At 37.8% G+C, this 16713-nt stretch overlaps 1 protein-coding gene across 1 annotated transcript in view; it reads right to left on the bottom strand.

The window, feature by feature from the left end:
* Nucleotides 1-16713, bottom strand: part of ACSS3 (acyl-CoA synthetase short-chain family member 3) — a gene marked incomplete at its 5' end in the record, with an annotated part of 78527 nt that overhangs the window by 41000 nt on the left and 20814 nt on the right. The window contains one exon of the mRNA XM_010184569.1: nt 6491-6642. Coding sequence (XP_010182871.1) covers nt 6491-6642 — 152 coding nt within the window. The remainder of the gene's footprint in view (nt 1-6490; nt 6643-16713) is intronic.

The raw sequence follows: 16713 nt of genomic DNA on the forward strand, positions 1-16713 counted from the left end.
GTTTAGACATTCTTATTTTGCTGCACATTTAAAAATGTTTCTATTTAATTAAGATTTTGAAACAGAAGTCATCTATTTGGGAAAAAAAAGTCTAAACTAGAGGGAAATTTAAGACATAACATTTCTGGTTTCATTTTAAAGAGAAATCACAATGGAAAACTGCACCTCATTTCCTGGAAGGCTGTTGTGGCAACTTCAAACACTTCAGCCATGGCAATCCCAGTTGGTAATCACCAGGTGCAATCCTGTCATGAATTCTGAATGCAGAGCTGCCAGGCACATGCCCTATCTCTACAGACCAAAAAACCTTGCTTCCCTTCTGTAGTATCCACACAGAGTGTGCTCATGCCTTCCTTCTCCCAGATACTCCCTACTCAGCATATGACCAAAGACTGCACTTTCATTTTACCCAGAGATGAAAGTTAAAACCTCAAAGAGCTGAGGGAAGAAAGGAAAGATAAAAGACAAACACAGATTCAGACTTCACATCAGAAGAACTCTGTTTACCAGCAAATAAACTCATCCTTTCCTTCAGTGAAGCATACAGGCATACTCACACTACAAGTGACTAAACCTTTCATGAACAGCCTGCTGTGCCAAGAGAAGCTGCAGAGACACTCCATCAAGTATTTAATCAATACTCAAGGCTTCTGACATGACAGAATACCTAATCAAGATCTGAATGGAGCTCTATGTGGCCCAACATCAGGTCCTGGATTAAAAATACTTCTCCAAAAGGTCCCCTTGTTAGGACTGGAGTACACTCTAACACAGGGAGTTCAATGTCAGTGACATATTTTTCACTTCAAGTCTTCACACAGTCCATTATGAATGAAGACAACTGCTAAATGAAAGACTTGATTCTTGTCCTTCAGTAATGGGACACAAACTGCATTGATTCTGTAAAACCTGTACACAGGTGGGCATGAAACAAATTTCACCACAGAGGCATGTAATTTAGAAAGAAAACTATTGAGATTCTTCTTTCCATGTACATGAAATCCTGAAAGCAGTTTAGGAAATTTAGAGAAAAATCAGAACAAGTAACTCAAGGTTGTCAGAAATAAGAAAGAGAAATGCACAGATGAGTCTGTCTAACCACAGAACTGGGAATACCTCTAGAGACTGACCTCTCATCTAGAGACCACAGATATTCCATAACAAGGCTGCCCAAATCAGAAAGCATACTTTGAATATTCACACACCATTCCTCTCCAGAGGATAACCACATCCCATGAGCATAAAAGGCAACCTCTCCCAGTGAAAGGACTAGTGAGCAAGGCAGGAGAATGTGGAGTGAAGCTACATCTGGAGACAACGCAAGTAAAACATGGGATGAAACACCATGAAGTGCAATAAGCCATGTGCCCTAAAACTGAAGAGAGTCTTTTTTCACAGAGACACTTGGTCTAGACATAAAAAATCTGATGAGTTTATTGTCTTTTATGTCCATTTACAGATCCATAGTTAGAATACAGGAAAAGAAACTTCCATAAGAAAAAGAGATTGAGAATTCTAATCACCAAGGTAGGGACCCCTGCACCAGCTAAACATAACAACCTGAGAATGGTCTTATTTGTGAACTAAGTAGAAGTAACAATCATAGAGGTAGGCATAACAATAACAACTTTTCTATATGAAAATCTATTTACTGCACATCTAGCTACAGACTTATAAAAGTCAGAATATCTTGAAAAATGTTACCATGTTGAACTCAAACATGCAGATGAAAGAATTCACCTTCCTTAATTTCAGAACAGCGTTTCGGCCAACCCTCCTTTCTGACACCCCAAGATGGCTTGGAGTGGCTTCTTTCTTGGAATAGAAGGCAGGGGGTCAAATGTATAAGCAGCTTCCACAGCAAATAAAAATAGTTTTCTGTACTCATAAATATACAACATCATTTTGGTAAACTGCCTTCTGAGCACACCTCCCACATTAGAAGATAATGACTGTAATGAGTCTGACACCAATCAGTATCTTGCACCTGAATGCTTTTTATTATAAAGCACAAGCCACTGTTGATAATTACAGTTAATAGCTAACTAGAAGTTATAACACAGATAAAGGTTTATGATAGAAGAGAGCAAAATACTGTATAAGTAAAAACCACAAATATTTGTTTTATGAAAAGTTTTTTAGACTCATGTCCACATGCAGGGCACTTCTGTTAAGCACCGCTCAATTTACATTATAGGGAGTTCTGTGGTCAGGCATGTTAAACACAACATTTCAGTTATGATGTAAAAATGAAATTTACGAATTCATTAACTTTATGACTTCTGAAAAATTCTATTAAGTGCTCTTGTTTTAAAAATAGAGCTATTAAAACACCAAGAACTTATAAGATTGATGAAAAAGTGAAGGCACCATGTTATCCCCTGAGCTGGAAGCAAAATTCCTCTCTTTGGAATCGCCAGCTTTATTAATCAGATTTAATAATCTGCAGGCTCAAGAGCAACTTACTGATGCAATAAGAAGAAGGATTAGCTCTTTGGCAAATTTGCAGCACAAAACCATCAAAAAGAATACCAGAGCAAAGTGTCACAAGCCTAACAAAGCATAAGAAATACGGAATTATTTTCTCCTATCAAACAATATAGCAAGAGAGAGACGGCAATGCTTATAAAATATCCCTTTCTGAACAATTTTTTGACAGTCCACTTAAAACTTCAAAGCACATCAATGCACCTGCTCCTGCAATCATCTATCACACTGCAATGTAGTTAATGGGGAAGAAAGAGCTTAAAACCTCTCTGTTAAATAAATGTCCTAAACTGTTGTTCTGAAAACCTACATTCCTAACATAAAATACAGTGCAATCAAGCTTTTAGGCCCTATTCAAGAGTCCAGCAGAGTGGCCTTGAAGTATCACCTGATACAGGGGACAGAGCAAAGTCCTTAGTGGCCCTGACACAATCTAAGTTGTGCAATGCAGCACGTACATTTTGGTGTCAATCAAAGCACAAAAGAAACCACATGTCTAAACCATTTCCCAGAAGCAGAGTATTCACATGGGTAATAATCTGAGCTGCGCTTTTCAGGCTTAAAAAAATCACAGAAGAGTTTTCAACTCTGGAATACGTATACCAGGTTTTTTTCTGGCAAATTATTTGCATCATGTTAAATAAGTTTGGGGATTTTTTTTGTGAAAGGACAGAGAGGAAGGTTTATTTGCACTTCTTAACATCAACTGGAAATAAAGAACTCTTACTAATTGTTAACATACCTGGAGACTGCAGACACCTAAACATGTAAAATAAATAAATAATGGTCTCAGGTCTTCTGATTTTTGTACATTTAAGTGTTTGTCTGTTTTCCTCCCTGAATAGATTTTACCTTGGTCATGAGGATCCATGCACTGGAGGTTTGGGTGACAGAGTCAGTGAAACACAGAACACAACTGCAGCTCAGCTCCTTCTCACAGCATGGGTGAAGGGGAGCTCCACAAAGGCTCTTCACAAATGCAGCTCAGGACTCTTAACAGGAACAGCCATACAGGATCTACTGCAGCACACAGCAGGTAGCAGCCAGAACTGCATAATATACCTCAACTGTCCTAAATTCCTGGTCTCAATCACATATCCTCTAGCAGCATGTGTGGGACATCAATTATATGAGAAAGTAATTCATTCTAACAGTTTTGCATTTGCTACTTTAATTTCAAAACCTCTTGTTCCTGTGATATGAGACAGAAAATGGGAGTTTCTGATCTACTTTATAATCATTAGTTCTGCATAGTATTTATGTAGTCTCATATTTCTTTCTAAATCAAGTACATTAATATCTAGCACCAGATGAACAAGCTTGAATCTCTAGATTCCCTTAATATATAATGGCACAATATTCACAATTGACCAGAAGTCATGAAAGTAAAGTAGGCTACGGGACACAAACTGCAAACTGTTACTTGTATGTTAATCTCATCTGCTGACACCATGTAAAACTGTCAGTTGTCAATCATTTGGAAATCACACCTGACTAGTTCATAACAATTAAGTCAACTAAAGGATGAAGTGTGATTCCAAATATGGGAAGGATTAATGGCTCAGTGTTATTGAGTTACCTTGTGAAGATGAGAATAGATTTGAAAAGCCGAACAGAATATGCTCAGGTACATGAGGGTCAGAGAATTTGGATGTTACTTGTTTTTCAAACTCAGGCAGCCATATGATCAGACAGCTTGCTTAGCAGCACTGTGTTATCAAAAGCCAGGTCTTTAGATCCTCTAGCAAGACGTGATTGAGCAGAGCTTTTATCCTATAGTATTATAAATGAAACATCTCTTTTAGTGTTAAGCATGAGCTGTGTTTAAGACATAGGTGATCTTTTGTGTCAAAGGTAAACAAGTTTCAAGATCTGAATCCTAGAGCCAACAAGGAATTTGAAGCAATACACACTAGAACCTTTGGAAACCTCACATGTAATTTTGTGCAGAGGCCAGTGATGCCACCACTATCAGTTCTTAACAGAAATTTGTTTAACTTATGTCACTTCAAAAGAATGTAAGTCTGCTCGTAATTCATTTTACTTCTGTAAATCAAATACTCGCTTGCATACTAGAAGCTGACATTGCCTACCAACTCTGTACCTTATCGGTAATTGACTTTTTTAACAGGATTTTTTTAAAAGGTACATTGATCTTTATTAGTTTTTTAATAGAATTTTTCAGGAATGAAAATTACCATGGTGGAAACTTCTTTCAGGACTGCATTCCTGGACTCTTAAGTAAGGATAAATCTTGGCCCGGGTAGCAGAAAGACATCTCATTTCAAAGATTCTGCACCATATAACAGAGCAGAAAGTATCATAGATCAAGTAAATTCATTAAAAGTATGACTGATTTCAAAATGAAACAGAGAGAATTCACTTGACCTTGGATGGAAAAGTCCGTCCAAATAACATCCAAAAGCAAGGATTTTCCTAGAATGGAAATTTTAATCACCTGTTGGACTTGATTTCTTAACAATTGCATCTACTAGATATTAAATCCTGTGCTAGAGGGTTTAGTAAAGAGATATTACGTAACAGAAAATGATATGGCCCAAAACTGAGTGAATTATGAGACAACTAAATCTGCAGACAAATGGAGAAGCTCACTAACTATGCACTGAATAAGAATGATGAAATACTTCTTTACATCTGGGGCAACTGATATCAGCAAAGAGATTTATTTGGAATTCTCATTTGGCCAGAAAATGTGACAATGTACAGAGCAGGTTAGCAGATTTTCGATTAAATGAATACTCTAAGGACAGACTAAGTCATTTTAATCATTGCCTAAAAAATGCTGAGGAACAGCAATTAAATTTTCTAGCATCTAAATCACTTTCTTTTCAATAAACATCACAGATGAATAGTGCATCAGGGTCTCAAATGAGCTTGTTTCATATTTCAAGGAGGGGTAAGGATTGACGATAGCACTCAAAACAGACAGAAGAAAGTAATGATGAACTTGTAATGAACACCTCAAGAATAAATCCAGATTACTAATTAATAAAACTGTCCTGAGCAAGTAAGAATGTGGAGGTCTAATGATGCTACATGTCTTTGCATCTTGCCCTTCTCTTCAGACAAGTGTGATATAAGATGCTTTTATGACTGAATACTGCCTATACAGTATGACACAGTCCTTGTTTGATGCTGAGCAAATTCTTCAACTTCAAGATTAGATGTGGTCCAAAACCATGTATTTTTTATTTTTAGAATGTCTGCCATAAGAGATAGAAACTTGATCTGTGTAAGTACTTAACGCTCACAGATCCAATCAGTGTGAGAGGTATTTCAATAATATAAAGCTAATAATGCATTTTAACCATATCACACTAAGAACTCAAATAGTGGTAGTTCAATGGCTCAGACTGGATATTCAAAACTAATAGAAGAATTTGACCTTAATCTCTCCATGCCTCAGCTTTCCATCTGCAAAATACAGATAATACCACTCTCTCATCTCACAGGGGATTTGTGAGGATGACCTCAGTCATGATTTTGAAGCATGCCGATAGTATAGTGATAAACACCTTAAAAATAGTATGAGATAGAAAATAGCTCAGTCTTTGAAGCACAGACCTATAAGCAGTAACAAAGTTACGGAGAGATAAAGACAACATTGACTAGCTGCTGATTAAAGGAACACTAAAGATCCTGTGCACTCAATGAAATGAGAGGTCATGTGGAAAAACAGTACAGGATCACGTAATCCAAGACTGTATTACAGGGTATAAGCACAGTGGAGTACAATTAAGGTTGAGCAAGCAATCCTAACTCAGTAACAGCTCTTAACCTTGGAGTCGTAATCTTTTTAACAGCTTTCATCTCCTCCAAACTATCAATATAAGTTTACAAGCAAGTATACGTACACCTACATTGTCAAGAATACATTTAAATTCTGCTGTACAGAGGTGAGCGAAGCCCCAGACACCCTGCTATTCTTAGTTCATCCAGCCTGTTTCTGTAAGAAACCGCTTCCAGTGTATCCTTAGTTCACCTTTTCAGAGAGTACTGCTTTCCCAAGGCTGCCTCAGGGTCCTGCTGACGGATTGCTCTAATTGCAGTTGGTGAAGTAAAGAAGGCAGCTACTTCATGCTCTGCTAACACACGGAAATAGGCACCAGCATCTGGCGTTCCCACAGGCTTCCCCTATGGAGAGAATAATTTAAAATGTCACAGGATAAAAATACTTTATAATTCCTTGACAGTTCAAGGCTTGAACATGTAACAGTAGCAGTAGCACAGCAACAGAGGTAATTTCAAGAAAGACTTTAAAGAAGGCTTTGTTAAAAATAATAATACTGTGAGTGGACTCACTTGCGGAAATTAATTCACAAGCTTTGGGCACAATCTCTCACATGAACGCAGTATATACTAGCTGCTACTTAGAAAAAATAGGACAAATGGATACCCAAATGAAAAAAAAAAAGCCACTAAGAGCTGTTATTACGCTGGCAGCAGAGAGAGTCATGTCTACATCTACCCTTATGGTGAAGCAGCCCGTAAAACACCCAGAGTCCCACTGAACTAGGAGACTCTGGACACAGTAGCACTGTGGCTATATCCACCATGCACAGGCCTATGGGACATAGTGCCAGGTTTTTCTTACCTAGTAATTTCCTCCCAGTTTTGGAAAAATTCCCATTTAGCTGCTTACAGCTGGCTTCTTGGCACCTTTGTGCTGCTACCACACATGAAGACTGGAAAGAAGCCAAAGATCCCTCTTCTAGTTTAGTGTGCTACCAGACTGTGGTCTGGTTTGTGGTTCAGTTGTTTTGTTGTTTTTTTTTAAACTAAATGTTGTCTTGAGTTAGGGGGCATATTCAGGAGAAATATAAAAGGAAGTAATCAGAGTGTCCAATGGTAAGTAATAATAATAAGAAGAAGAAATAATCAAAATACTTTCCAGTAGTGCTGCAAATATGAAAAGCAATCAGCACAGGATCACATAATCACAGTCTTACTGTGTTTAATTACCACAGTGCATGAACTGCTCCATACATATTCTGAAATTATGAAAATATTATGTTAACACACAATAAGTTTTAGCTGTACAGGTATTGCCATAATCTCTTCACTAGAAAGGCCACTCTTGGAAGATGAACTGTGACAGCGTATACAAGTTAGGAGGGCCATACATTTTTCATACTGCAAATACAGCTTTCTCAAAGCCTTATGCAAGAAGCCACAAATACAGTGTCACTACTGGAATGTCACCATCTTCACAGCCGTTCACCAGTCACATGACAAATTCATACCCCCACCATCCTTGTGAAAGTGCAAATTTGGAATATGTCCTTTCTAACAAGCATCACTCACGTTCATGCATTTTATTACTTTCTTTCTGCAGAGTTGCAGGCACAACTTAGGATTCTCAGCTAGTGATAGGCAGTACCGTGTTCACCCGTGCCAGTAACTTTTAAGAAACTGTATGTACTTTTTACTCTAACACAGGAGAAGACTTGCAACTGAGACAAACAAAATACAACGGATTGATTAATAGGTCCAGTGGGAAAAAAAAAAGCATAGGAAACTCTTCATTTAGCAAAGGTGCAAAATCACACATCTGAATACCTTGAAGAATTTACTAAATCCAGTATTTTTATTCTGATAATGAGGCACTCATAACACAGTAAATGCCTTTATGAAAACACACACTAATCAAGTTAGCTGTGCAATGCCAGCATAAAAAGCAGCATACTGGCTGTGCTGCAGGCTCCCAGTCCCTTTCCCTCTCTCCCACCTGTTCTTCCCACTGCAACCTCCCTCATGCTTGCTCTGCATCCAGCTGGGACTGAGCACTGGCAAGAGAACCAATGAACCATTTGGGAGATTTAAAAAACGCAGAGTGCCTGAGATCACATACGTACCCTCGGCATTGCACCCCTATGGTGAGATACTGCTGGTGTTAGGAGTGCTGCAGCAGAGGACCACCATAAAAGAAAACAAACAAACAACACGCACACACACACACAAAAACACAACAACAACAAAAAACCTCACAACACAAAACAGAATGCACAATTGAAAAGCCTTTCTTTCTTAAATATGAAGAGGTGGTGAAAAGCAAATGGAGAAGGGAAAAAGAAAACCAAGTCAAAAGAAACAGTCCCCAGCCAAAGTAGCCAGTAGAAGTATCACCAATGCCAAAACCTCTCTTTGATAATATCCTATCCTAGACTATCAAAAAGAAATGCAAAAGAATGCTATTTGCTTGCTAAAAAAGTGAGTTACGACCATTTTTCTGTCATATAATGCACAGTTCCCAAAGAAAAATCATTTCTTTTAAGACTGCTTTTAAGCGTCCTCCTTGCACACTTCCTCATTTGAAGTTTCATGTATTCATCCCAATGTTTATCAATATTTGTTCTTGAACCTATTTATTCAAGTTCATGTCTTCTCCCTATACTGTTCACTATACATGCAGATCTGCAACCATATGGTTAGGAGTTCAAGCCCACATCACTAACTAACATTTAAACAAATAGTCTCAGACTGTGAAAAATTCTGTATTTCCATAAACTTCTCATTAATTAATTACATAACTGAACTAGTATCATTTGTAATCATCTTGGACAGCAACTAACCTAACTGTGGAACAATCTGAAACTGGTTAGTCTGCCAATAATAATGTAGGCTGTTATTTTTTAACCAAATAGAAATGTACAGAGACTATAAAGAGGCTGTGCCTGACCCTGAGCCCACCCTCTCCCTCCCATGGGCTCCGCTGCTGATGCTCAAGGTCAGGTTTGCCATGGTGCAGAGCTGTGTGACCCTGGCTCTGACCACTGGAAAAAGAGCAAAGTTGTGAGAAGAGCTGAAAGGAGCCTTCCCTTGCTCAGGAGATGATTTACACTCAAGTACTCAACCTTGCTCCCTGCCTAAGTTACGTTGCAGCCATGCCTGTGCCTCACACCTTCAGCAAGTTTAAGCCTGAGCCTGAGCCTGGGCCTTGGCATGGGCCTGGGCCTGCGCCTGTGCCTGGGCCTTGAAGCATCTCCAACACAAGCAGCTAAACCTTCAGGAGTGTGTGGGTAGGCATGCAGGGCTCTGACAGGTTGATATTTAAATGTCACAGGTAAGCTACAGCAGCTTTGATTTGGAGAAGTACCATTCTCAGTGCAAGGAGAAAAACAAATAGAACAACACAAACAGCATAAGAAAAGGAATAAAGTTCCCCTGACAGTCGATAGGAAATAAGACCTAAAAAATAAAGCGACACTTAAAATATTCATTTAGGAAAAAAAAAATCTGTCCCAGCTGTGAAGTTTTCTTACTGATTTTGCAGAAAAACTTCCCACGTGCCTTGGCAGTTGTTCACAGTTTAGCAAATGCATAATCGAAAACTGACATAAGCAAAACAAATCTGAGACAGTGCAAATTAATGTCAGAGCCCCAAAAATACAAATAAAATCGCCAAAGAGAGTTCTCATTTATTATACAAAAATTTCAAGAAGCACTGCAAGCTGCCGTAAGAGGCTTATTACCACATGCGATTTTGATTTTTAAAAAGTTAGAAATATAAACAATAAAGCACAAGGTAATTGAATTCAGAATATGCTGACAGACTGCCAAGTCACTGGGGACTATGAGCAAATGAGATGCTTCCCCTGGATTTCTGCAGGGATCAGCTCAAAACCTGTTGCTATTCACTATGTGCAGCAATACTGGAGATGAAAATTTATTTTAAAAGTTACTGGCAATAATATCTTTGTTTGGCAGGAACTGAGAGCATGGTAAACAAGAACAAGGCAGTCAGAAAAAGAGTGATCTGCCTCACCTAATTTAAAAAAAGAAAAGTAGAAACAGATACTTCATGTATCAGCTAGGAGGATTCAAGTAGAAAAGTCTTTTAATAACCTACCAAGAGACTCTGAGACAGATAGACAGATAGGAACATCCTTCTGGAAGTACCTAGATTTAGCAAGTAATTTATCAGATGTCTACCAGCTGAGCAGACACCCTCAGGCATAATGTGTTGATGGTTAATACAAGATTATGAAAGAAGACTTATAGCCAGGCAGCCAGAATGATCAAGAGGATAGAAATGTTCCCCTATGGAGAAAGTCAGAATCCACTGGGATGGATTACTTGAGAAAAAAAAAAAAAGACATATAAGAGGAGCTACAATAAAATAACCAACAGTGCATCAATAACAGCTAAGTAATGCCCTTTCTGTCTGACTCCAAGGAGAGAAACCAGGGGCTATTCAATTAAATTCAAAATTATGAGGAGGACAGTCTCTCTGCATAAAAAAATATATGGGGAACTCATTGCCACTAAAACCTGCTGACACCAAAGCACACACAAAATCCTGATACATCAGGATTCAAAAGGAAATGTTCAAAGACGCATTGATCCTTCTGCTGCTGGCCCTGTTGTCAAACCTCCACTAAGGACTTGAGATGATAGGCCCTACTGAATTCAATCCAAAAATACAGTCACTGTGGGTGATGGCAGAAAGATCAGAAAATTGGCAAAATTCAGAGACAGGGCTTGCTTTGTAAGCTGATGATAACGGCTTACAAGAGCTGTGGAAAGACTGGATGCCTCCAAGAACTGTGCCAAATGAGAATAATTTCAAACCTGTTGCTGCTGTTGTGTACCCTGCATATTTGTTGCAACAGCAGGGACTGGAAGGACCTCAGTGAGCGTTGTGAGGAAGGCTCCACGCTACAGCACTGTGTGGGACAACAGCTCCTTCTCTGTCCTGGACCACTCAAATGAAGTCCTTAAAGCATAGCTCCTTGGAAGTGTGGGCATCCTCTTCCTTACCCCAGTTCAAAGTCCCAAGCATTGCAGTAACCACAATGATGCCTTTTTCCTGACTTCAAGGTAGTAGCTTACTTTCTCTTCGTGCTGCCCTGTTGCTAGAGCTTGCAATCCCATTAGCAAGAGCAACCCACAGTGGGCTATGAGACTTCAAGTAGCTTATTTATAGCTGAAGTTTGTCATGCCTTGGAGAAAAACAATCCTGGACAGATTGAAAAAAAAAAACAAAACCACCTTGCTGTAGTCAAAAGAATTCATTACTGTTTTCACATTTCTGACAATGGTGTTAGAGCAAGTAAAAATTGAAACCACATCGTTTCCATAGCAATTGTTAAAATGACATGTTGTCACCTACTAAGTAATTTAAAAATAAACAAATCACTTTCAGAAGTGAGGGTATGAGGTCAGCCCAGTTTATATTCAATAGTGGTTGTCCCTAGGCAAAGGGAATGAGGTGTTCTTTCCCTGTGCCTAGCATACTGATACTCTCTAACCCAAAACCCATCATTAGGCTACCATTTAGGTAAAGCTTTGACTACAAATTTATGAATAGTCACTGTTTAGAAAGTCTTCACAGCAGAGGAAAAATTATACACTATTCCCCTTTTGTAAACATTATTTATCTCTTCCTGTGTGTATAGAATCCTTCCTTTTCTTTCCATTTTTAATCCTCAAAAAGATGACACTGATGTCATGAACACTGTCTGAAGGCTCGATTGGTGGCATCTCAGATAAAGAAAAATGGGAAATGTACTGTTACTGTTTAATAATGTTCTCACCAAGAGTAAAAAATCTCAAAGCAGACATGTAAGTCAACCATGTATTAACTCTGATTTTTCTTTAATACTCATTGTTACAGAAATGGGATTTTTCTTCCTTTATTTTCCAAAAGCAATCCATTATAAATTCAGAGGTGCCTTTATAATGAAAATAACCATCTTGATCCCCACACATTCACACAGAGAAAAACTTCACGTTTAAGACACCTATGTAACAGAGACTGCTGAAGGAACTCATCACTTTCCTCCCTGTCCCTTGCCTTACGTTACACTCTACTTCAGAATGAAAACTCTTCATTGCAGCATTACCTTCTGTCAAATTCATGCAACAATTTTACTGTGGCCCAGTGTATCCATGGTCAAAAATAGCTACTATAAAACTATTAATGTCTTTTCCATATCTCCAAGAAACTGCCATTTTTCTCACACTGCTTTCTTCTTTTACTTAAGTAGCATGATAATGATGAGTTAATCCCTTTGGGATGAAAAATCTAATTAACATCTATTAGGTGTTTATACATTAATTAGACTATAGTAATTTAATACTCAAGCTAATATGATATTTTATTCTAGAAATGTGCATTTCCGCTACTGGGTGAAGTTTTTGCTCCTTATTATTCAGAGTAGCAGAAAAGCCAATCGGAGTGGTTCCCAGCCTTAAAATTCTATGAATTTAATGGGAATGCACTGGGGTTTTTCCAGACAAACTAGAAAATTGAACTTTTTTGTAACAGAATTAAACTTGAACAGGGATAAAAACTATTTCTTTCTATTTTTTTACATTTCATTTATATTTTTCTAATGAAAGTCATTTATAACTGGAGCTCTCTGTTGCATTATTTGTAGAGAACCTGAAGCCACTGAAGCCCCCAGAATTGCATACAAGAACTATATTGAGCATCTGGAGTTGAAATAAAGATGGAGATGGGGTTTGAAAAGTATCCAACATTAGGTAAATGGTGCGAGTTATAAAATAAGCCTAGAAAAGAGCTCAGTTTCATTCTCCAAATTTCAGCTGAACTCACACAGTTGGTGTTGATACACTCCTAACAGGTATGTTATGGGTTCATTGCCTCCAAAATTTCTTGATTAAAAAGCAGAGGAACTGAAAAGAAGACCTTATTATTCATAAAGTAGGATTCTAAAATATTTTTTTTTAAAAAAACAAACCAAAACACCATAGCAATACTTTTTGACTAGTAGATATTACAGTTGAATAAATCAACTGAAAACTGTGGATGATTAAATACACTTAAAAATATAAGAAACAGTCATACACACAAGGGGGAGGGAAGAGATTACTATCTATAGAGGTATACTCACATAGCATGTGGGCTTACCTTATGAACACCCATCTGCATATGGGAATGCACACATATGACACACACTGACACTGCAAGGACGAGCTCTTAGCATATGCAGAGATTTTTCATACTCCTACACATACAAATAGGAATTCGGTCTACAAAGTCTTTAGTCAAAACAGTTGACAGTTTTACTATTTCATATACTGCAAAACTAGCAGAGACCCTAACTAGAGGACTATGACACACTGCAGAGTTAGTGATCCACGTAACAGTTGACCTGAGAAGGCACAGCCCTGTGATGTGCTTGCCTATCTCTTAACTTTGTCCAGAATACTTACTCTGTGTGAATAAATCCAAGAAAAATAAGAAAGCAAAGACTTCTAGCTTGTAAGTAGACAATACACCAGAAAATTAACCTCATATATTGATCCATACTATCTAACACTAAAAATGTCATCAACTATAAGATTAGCAAAGAATAGATATTCTTTTCCTAGAGTGTATTTCTGCTAAATAAATCTTGAACATACTTATTAACTGTGATTACCTATACAAATAAGTTAAGTTGCTTGGAAAGTAGATTCAAGATTGAAGAACAGCATATTAGTACTAATAAAATATAGTTTATAGTGATGTCCACACATCCTTTTTAGCCTTCATTTACAGACAACAGACCAAGGTCAAAATAATTAACAGGGGTTTTTTCCTTAAGGATAATGAATTTCCAAATATTTCACAGGGTCTTTACACACTATAAAGATGTAACAGCAAAAATTGCTACCACCTAACAGGAGGGGGACAAATGGCGTCCTGCGGGATTTGCATGCAGCACATAGACTGTTCTTCCTCACCCTTTCACCTCAGGAAAATGTAGGAAAAAAATGCACACTGAATACCCAAGTACGCAAAGTCATACATACTTCAGATAATTTTTCAGAGCCAAAGCCTGTTTATCTTGTTCATGGTGGTCTCCTTTGCTACCACAATAACACAGAAAAAAGTGTCCAGACTGTTTCTCTTCTTCAGAATCATAAAAATAATCTTTTTATGTGCAATAGAAAATCATTGCAGTGATCTCTTTCTTTCAAAAGCAGTTGAGAGCCTACATGACTGAAATCAAAATACTAAAATCAATCCCCAGATTATTTAATGGGCCTTTAGGAATTCTCACTCATGTATCCATGCTTTTGGTTCTACAGAACCAAACACACAGGCAGAATCTGACAAGGACGAGCTCTGAGATGAGCAAAAGGTATATGTGAGCATGTACTACAAAATTTCAGGACTCCACCTTTGCACCTGGAGTTATTTGCAAGTTCAAGTACACAAGTATATAGTGTTAATTCTTTGGACACTTTTAGCTGTCCATACAAATGTATGTGTGTATATATATATTTGAACATATGAATTGTGGGAAACTTACTGTACTCCCTTTTCAACATAAAGTTACTAAGAAATCCTTTCAGCAAGAGAGTCTACTTCATGAGTTTAACTCATCTTTTACTTGCTTGTTCCTCCTGAATTCTACCTTTTTCCTTTTCCTAGGACTTTGCCCTACTGCTTTTAAACAAACTCCTTCCTCCTTCATTTTGAAACTATTTGATTACTTTTAATTTGCAATGTCACAGAAATAACCTTGCTTCCTAATGCCCTTCAGAATTAGTATGTTTCACCATACGGTGTGTCCCAGTACCCAGCTGTATCATGCCCCAAGAACCAAGCATCACTCCTGCAATCAGCAAGCGGACACTTGTCACTGACTCAAAAGTTTTCAGAAGTTCATCAGGTTTGTAAATTCACAGAAGCAAGTGGATTCCACAAGATTAGCACACCAGAGACTCTTCAAAAAAGAGCTAAGCATAAGCAATACTCAAATTGCTGCGTTTTATTGTAATAGCTGCTCTGTAGATGTTCTATGCATCATGTATTTCAGTAATGCATTCATTGCAAGCTTTCACACTGAACACTAACGTAGTAAACAAGTCAGTAAACTTTATCTGGACAGAAGGTACATTGAGATTCAAATTAAGAATAACCAGTTGTTTAAGTTTTCTTCAGCTGCTGCAGTCATTGGCTGGGAGCATTAAGGCACGTGAGCTTCTCTGTTCTAGCCATTTAGGGGGAAAAAAAAACCCCCAAAAATCCAAATCAAAAATAGAAACCTTGTACTTGTTGTTATCACTTTGTTCTACTTTAATATTTAACAAAAAACTTGTTTTGCAAATCTGCTTTTCTGAGAGATTACTGAAAAATCAATTCAATGCCTGGAAGCTAAAAACCAAAGTTTTTTGTCTCGGAGCCTACAGATCTCAAAACGATGTGGCAGAAAAACATCCTGACAAAAGCTGCTTTTCTGCTTCTTAACAACTTAACACACTACCCACAGTCGTTCCATGAAAAGAAATTAACACTTTTAAAAGTTAACCACAAAGTTAAAAGTTAACCACAAAGAACAAATTCCAAACACATTTTTAAGACCTAAAAATTTGCTTTGCTTTTAAACACTGCATTTTGTTTGTTATTTTCAATTTTTCTGTTACAAAAATGATAAACAATGGGATTTTGCACAAAGAAACATACAGAGGTGTTAGCTAGGCACAATCGGCTGTTCTATGAGAGATTACCAGCCTTCTTCCCTCTACATGCACTGGTAAAAATAAACTTAGTATCATGTGAAATAATAACATGAAACATGAATGGGAGCACATATGGTGCCACAGACTTTGTGTACATAGCAAGTAGTGAGGTGAATTAGAGCAGATTATTAGATCAAACCATTTAATGCCAATGCTCCTTATATCTTCCATTAGATGTTATTTGCAGTTTATTTTACACTAGACTTATCCTTGTTCACTGGACCAAAAATGCAGTTCAAAATTTTCTGATGAAAAGTTATCCTACAGATCTTTGCTGCCTTGACTGAAAGTTCTTCTATAAAGTGTCACACTGTCCCTTTCACTGCTTCATGCAGATGACAGTAGCATGTCAATTCACACATCACCAGTAGGCTCCACTATAAAATTCCTGTAATTCCTATATCCCGTATCTCTGGTCACACAACCAAAACATGTGCCACTGCCTTCTTGCCAAGAACAGGCAGGATCATTCATGATGTCCTCAGTACCAATGAACATCATGAGAGATTCTGCATACTCCTGCATCCCACACCATAAAGTACGCTCTGACAATGGTGCAGCACAGATCTAATTTGTGCTTTTACTGAATGTATAATGGAACCACTATCTACATTTGGACATCTGAAAGACACTGGGCTATGCCATCAGACACTGTGCAAATGTTTCCAATACCTTCCAAATTCAAGGTGTCCCTTTTGGTCTGAACCATCTGTGAAGACATCTTTG

This window comes from Mesitornis unicolor, unplaced genomic scaffold (genome assembly GCF_000695765.1).
Source record: "Mesitornis unicolor isolate BGI_N332 unplaced genomic scaffold, ASM69576v1 scaffold2020, whole genome shotgun sequence".
Taxonomy (NCBI): domain Eukaryota; kingdom Metazoa; phylum Chordata; class Aves; order Mesitornithiformes; family Mesitornithidae; genus Mesitornis; species Mesitornis unicolor.